We start from the raw sequence: 5,883 nt of genomic DNA, 5'->3' as shown, positions 1-5,883 counted from the left end.
GAAAATGTCTGAGGCCAGATTTGAACCAGGACTTCCCATAAATAGGCTTGATTCTCAATGCACTGGGCCACCTAGCTGTCCTCTCTGAGTTAAGTGACTTGCCCAGAGTCAAAGAGCTAGGAAAATGTCTGAGGTCAGATTTGAACCTAGATAGTTTGGGAATTTTTTAGGTGGTCCTATATTTTTTTTCCCTAGACATGCTACACTTTCTCTCTGTGTAATCTTTTTTAAAAAAAAACCCTTATTTTCCTTCCCTCCCACAATGCCTCGCTAGCGGCGGGGACCCGAGGATCTTCACGCGGCGATTTGGACGCCCTTTGGGCTCCTCTTGGGCTCCGCTACCTGCGCGGGTTGAGGGAAGACGGCGCCGGGGCCATGCCGGCCGGGGCTGCGGCGGTGCTGCTGCGCGGGGGCTGGAGGGCGTTGAGGGCACTGGACCGGCCCGCTGCTCTCCGAGCAGCCGCCGGGGTTGACCGAGGGCTGTTCGGGCCGCCGCCGCCAAGTTCTATCTATGCATTGGAGAAGTTTATGAAAGACTGTACTCTATGTAATGTTCCAAAGAAGCCCTTGACTGCATACATTCGATTTGTAATGGATCGGCAAGCCCAACTTAAACAACAAAATCCAGATTTGAAGAGAACAGAAGTAGTTAAGACACTTGCTCGAGCCTGGAGAGAGCTTCCAGAATCAGAGAAGAAAGTATATGAAGAAGCTACCAAGGCAGATTTTAAAAAATACCGTGAAGAGGTCTCTAAATATAAAGCAGAGCTTGATAATGATCAAAAAAGAAATTTGAAAGAAGAGAAGCAGATAAAAAGGGCTAGAAAAGAAATAATAAAGAAAAAAAGAGAGTTAACAGTCTTTGGAAAACCCAAAAGACCTCGCACAGGTTATAATATTTTTATTGCTGAACACTTTAAGAAACCAAAGGGACTTTCATCACAGGAAATGCTGAAGGCTTTAAATCAAGAGTGGAAAAATCTAGCATTTAGTCGAAAGCAGGTATACCTGCAACTTGCTGAAGATGATAAAATTCGTTATGCAAATGAAATTAAATCGTGGGAAGAAAAAATGCTTGAAATTGGACGGGAAGATCTTTTACGCTTTAGGAAACTGAAAGACAAATTGGGAAAAGACCTTGAAAAAATCTATTGATATTTGTATCTTCATAGTGAATATGAGAAATGCTCAAGAAACCAATCAGGTCTCACTACGCAAAACTGTGGCAAAATTTCTAAAAATGATGCTGATGAACATTTTATATTAATCCATTTTTGTTAACACATGGACTTCAGCCAGTATGCTGACATATTTTGTATTAGCACCTAGTTGTGGATTCTCAACTGGTATAAATTCAGTCCAGATTCAGAAAAGGTTTGTTTTCAGAACTACTGAATACCAAAAAAAATGCATCTAGGTATAGGAGGGATTCATTTATCCTTTCTTAGATAAAGGTAAATCAAACTGTGAAATATTTTTGATACTGGATGACAACTATGTAGAAAGTATTTTTGTTTCCTAATGAGGAAACAAGCCTTTGCTTTCCTCAAATTGTCTTAGATTATAAAAACCACAGTGTTCTAAGCTATCACTGCTGTGTATTTTTAAAGAATAAGGAATCGCTCTAGGTAAATTTCAATACCTCGGCAAGTTCTAATTCCTAGATAATAATAGCTCATATAGTATTCCAAGATGATGAGTAGACATACATACAATTGCTGATTTCATTTATGACTTTTTAAGAAACTACTGAGGGATTTGTAAATGTTTTGCATCCATTTTTTTTGTAAAGTAAAAAATTATGTATCAGCTGTGCACATTGATGATTGATGTTTCTATGGTAGAAAATAAAATCATCTAATGTGCTCAAAAAAAAACAACCCTTATTTTCTTATTTAATGTCAATTCTAAGATAGAAAGGCAAGGGCTAGGCAACCGAGGCTAAGTGATTTGTCCAGAGTCGCACAGGTAGGAAAATGTCTAAGGCCATGTTTGAACCTAGGACTTCCCATCAGCAGGCTTGGTTCTCAATCCACTGAGCCAGGTCCTCCTGATTCCAGATCTAGTGCTCTATCCACTATGCTATCTTATCCCCTGCCCTTAACTATTCTGTGTAATTCAGTGTCTTAAGGAGTGCACTGGAGATGGAGCAACAACTTGTTGTTCAGGAGCCTAAAACCGTATTCTGGAATCAGCCAGGAGGGGTAATCCACAGCTAGTAGACTATTTCAAGAGAGCCAGTCTAGTCAGTGGAACAGAGGGCATACCTCAAAGTCAGGAATACCTACATTTAGGGCTGGTCTCTGACACCAGCAGGCTGTGTGACCCTGGACAAATATTCTAAAACTGTAAATTACAGAGTTAATTGTCTGCCTGGGTAGAGGGAGTCTCTGCACAGAGATTAAATCACCAGTCTTGGGGGTTGGGGAGTGGGGAGTTGTGCCCAGGTCAGCCTCCAAAGTTGTCAGAGTCCAAAGCTCTAAGGCACACAAGAATAAGCCATGTGTGACTGCCCATTATAATAAATGAGGGCTAGAACTCTTGAAATCCTACTTCCTCTTGGATTATTTCCATGACTAGCTACAAGAGATCTGAGCACGTTGCTCCACCAAACTGTGTTTACCCTCTTTAAAAATAACAATAATAAACAATTTAATAGTAATTAAAAATGATGATGATGATGAGAATAAAAGTTCCTTTTTTAGTATGAAGTTAACAATCATCAACAATATTTAAACATACAAAGAACAAAAAAAAGGATTATTTAACATAAAATTCTGGAGCCTATTATTCAAATTGTTTTAATATATATATTAAATTTACAATTTAATAATAAAACTGTCCTGCTTTGTGTCCTTTTCTGAACTTATTTTTGTTTTATTGTAGGCTTTTGTTGTACATTTTATTGTACATTTTATTGATATTCTATTTTTAATTCATCCCTCCCCATTTAAAAAGAAACCTTTCTTTGTAATAAAAAAGGAAAGTCGAGCAAAATATATCAACACATTTGGCAGGTCTGAAAAATTCTCATTCTTCATTTCTAATCTCTCACCTTGATGCCAAGCAGAGGGAAATGTACTTCATCATCAGACTTTCTAATTTGGGGTTGATGAATAGATGGTGAGCTCCTTGAGAGCAGGGGCTGCTTTTTGGTTTCCTCAGTCCTTAGTGCAGTACCTGGCACATAGTAGGAGCTTAATAAAGGTTTGTTGGGTGATCAGAATTCTGAAGGCTTCCAAAATTGCTTTCCTTTATGTTATTGTAGTCATCGTGTTCTCCTGATTCTGGTTTATTTCTCTCTGTACCATTTCAAAGTAGCTCAGTGGATAGAGAGCTGGGCCTGGAGTTAGGAAGACATGAGACAAAAATCAAGTCTCAGCAATTACTAACTGTGTGACCCTGGGCAAGTAACTTGGTCTCTATCTGCCTCAGTTTCCTTAACTGTGAAATGAGGATAATAATAACAATGCCCTCCTTTCAGGACTGTTGTGAGAATCAAATGAGATAGTGCTTAGCACAATATCTGATTTCCAGTAAGTGATAAATAAATGACTTTTTTTCTTATTCTTCATTTATTACAGAACAATAATATTCCTCTAAATTTATATGTCATGATTTTATTCAGCCATTCTCCAACCGATGAGTTTACTTTATTTCCAGCTCTTTGCTAAAATAAAAAGTCTGTTACAATGGTTTTATACAAATATAGGTCCTTTCCTTCTGTCCCTGAACTCTTTGAAGCATTTGCCTTGTGGTGGTATCAATAAATTAAAGGATATGTACAATTTGATGATTTGGAGGTTATATTTCCAAATTGTTTTCCAGGATGGTTAGGCCACTCTCCAGTTATTCCATTACATATCAGTGTTTCTGTCCTACTGTAGCTCCTCCCACACTGGCCATTTTCATCTTTGTCATTTTGATGAATATGAGATAGAGCCTTACAGCTGTTTTAATTTGTATTTCTTATTATTAGTAATTTGATACATTTTTCATATGGTTGTTGATAGCTCACATTTTAGGCAGCTAGGTGGTGCAGTGGATAGAGCACATGGCATGGAATCAGAAAAACTCCTCTTTGTGAGTTCAAATCTGGCTTCAGATTGTGCAACCCTGGGCAAGTTACTTAACCATATTTGCCTCAGTTTTCTCATCTGTAAAATGAACACGAGAAGGAAATGGCAAATGACTCCAGTACTTTGCCAAGAAAACCCCAAATAGGGTCACAAAGACTCAGACAGGACTGAACCACATTTGAAGCTTGCATTTTCTTTTGATCTTTTGGGCAATGGCTTTTGTTTTGACATATTGGCATCAATTTCTTGTATAGAGTTTTCCAAATATCAAAAGCTATTAGAGTTTAAAACTTGACTAAGGTTTTTGGGATGACCTCGGTGGCTTGGACATCAGACCTTCTCAGGAATAGTTGCAGCAAGGGATTACCCTCTTCTTAGAGCTTTCCCTGACAATACCAGGTACAGTGCCAAAACAGGCATTTAATTAATACTTCTTGATCGATTGTTTTTCCTGGAAAAGAACTAACAACTTTGCTACCCTGATCAAACTCTTAGCTCCATTGAGCCTTTTTCCCCATGCACTGCTCCCCAAACATAATTGTTGTACTTGGAAACCAAGTAAATATGCAAACTCATTCAGATCCTTTTTCATAAAATATGTGCTCATTTCATACTGATCCTACAGTTTTTTGTATCCATATTGCATTCCTCTTTATGTCTGTCAGTGTTCTCGACAATAACCACAATTTTGACTTAAAGAAAAGAACTAGCTTTAAGTAGGTTTTCTAAAAATATATATGCTTTGGAGGAAGCTAGGTGAATCAGGGAATACAGTGCCAAGACCAAAGATGGGAGATCTTGAGTTGAAATCTGTCCTTAGATACTTCCTAGCAGTGTGACCCTGGACCAGTCACTTAACCCTAATTGCATTGCTCTTACCACTCCTCTGCCTTGGAATCAGGACTCAGTATCAATTCTAAGATAGAAGGCAAGAGTGTATAAAAACTAAGAAATATGCTTTGTCAAAATCTCTCAATTTGGAGCTCAGAAAACATGATCCCAGTAGCTATTGCTTTGGATGCAAAAAACATCTTCCCCCAGTTTATCCTGTATTTATTTTGTTTGTAACATCTTTCTTTGCACGTTGTCTTCCCTATTAGACTGTGAGATCTTTGAGATCTGGTTTTTGCCCTTTTTATCCCTACAGCTTGGCACAGTGCCTTGCACATAGTAGGTGCTTGTAAAGTGCTAGTAGACTGACTAGCAAAGCAAAGCTTTGTATTTTATTGTACATCTGGATGTAGTATTATACATTCAGATCTGGAAAGAATCTTAGAGGTCACTAGTTCAATTACCCTCCCCCATTTTACAGAAGAGAAAATTGAGGTTTGCAAAGGTTTAGTCATTTGTCCACTATCTGTCTTACCTTACAGGGCTCCATGGTACTTTTTTTTTTTTTTTTTGGCCTGGACCTGTAATATGATTGCTATAGGAAATTTTTTTCCAGTATTGCAGATCAGCAACTTTCAGTATTAGTTTCCTGGAACAGAGCAACTAAATGACTTTTCCAGGGTGCCACACAACACTGTACTAAAGGCTGGTCTTCCATGGCATAGTGCTTCACACAGATAACCATTTCATCAATGCTTTTTATTTATTACTATGATAAACTTAAGATATAAGAAAATGGTAACTCTTAGAGTAGGAGCCCTATGCATAGCTGATTGCACATAGTAGGCGCTTAAAGAATATTTGTCAAATTGAACTGACCCAAACTTGAGGTTTGTAATCTTGAATGAATGAATACCTATGGTTAACTCAGTGAGAAATAGTCCTGTTATTTTATCTTTCCATGAGAATGCTA

The 5,883-nt window shown here is 38.1% G+C and overlaps 1 protein-coding gene across 1 annotated transcript; it reads left to right on the top strand.

Moving 5' to 3' along the window:
* Positions 1-375: 375 nt before the first annotated feature.
* Positions 376-1,155, top strand: LOC123239315 (transcription factor A, mitochondrial-like). The gene has a single exon (XM_044666596.1). It carries the CDS (start codon positions 376-378, stop codon positions 1,153-1,155), a length of 780 nt encoding a protein of 259 aa, XP_044522531.1.
* The last annotated feature ends 4,728 nt before the right edge of the window (positions 1,156-5,883 follow it).

This window comes from Gracilinanus agilis, chromosome 3 (genome assembly GCF_016433145.1).
Source record: "Gracilinanus agilis isolate LMUSP501 chromosome 3, AgileGrace, whole genome shotgun sequence".
NCBI classification, from domain to species: domain Eukaryota; kingdom Metazoa; phylum Chordata; class Mammalia; order Didelphimorphia; family Didelphidae; genus Gracilinanus; species Gracilinanus agilis.
The sequence above is the reverse complement of the archived record's forward strand: the minus strand, read 5'-3'. Positions and strand labels throughout refer to the sequence as shown.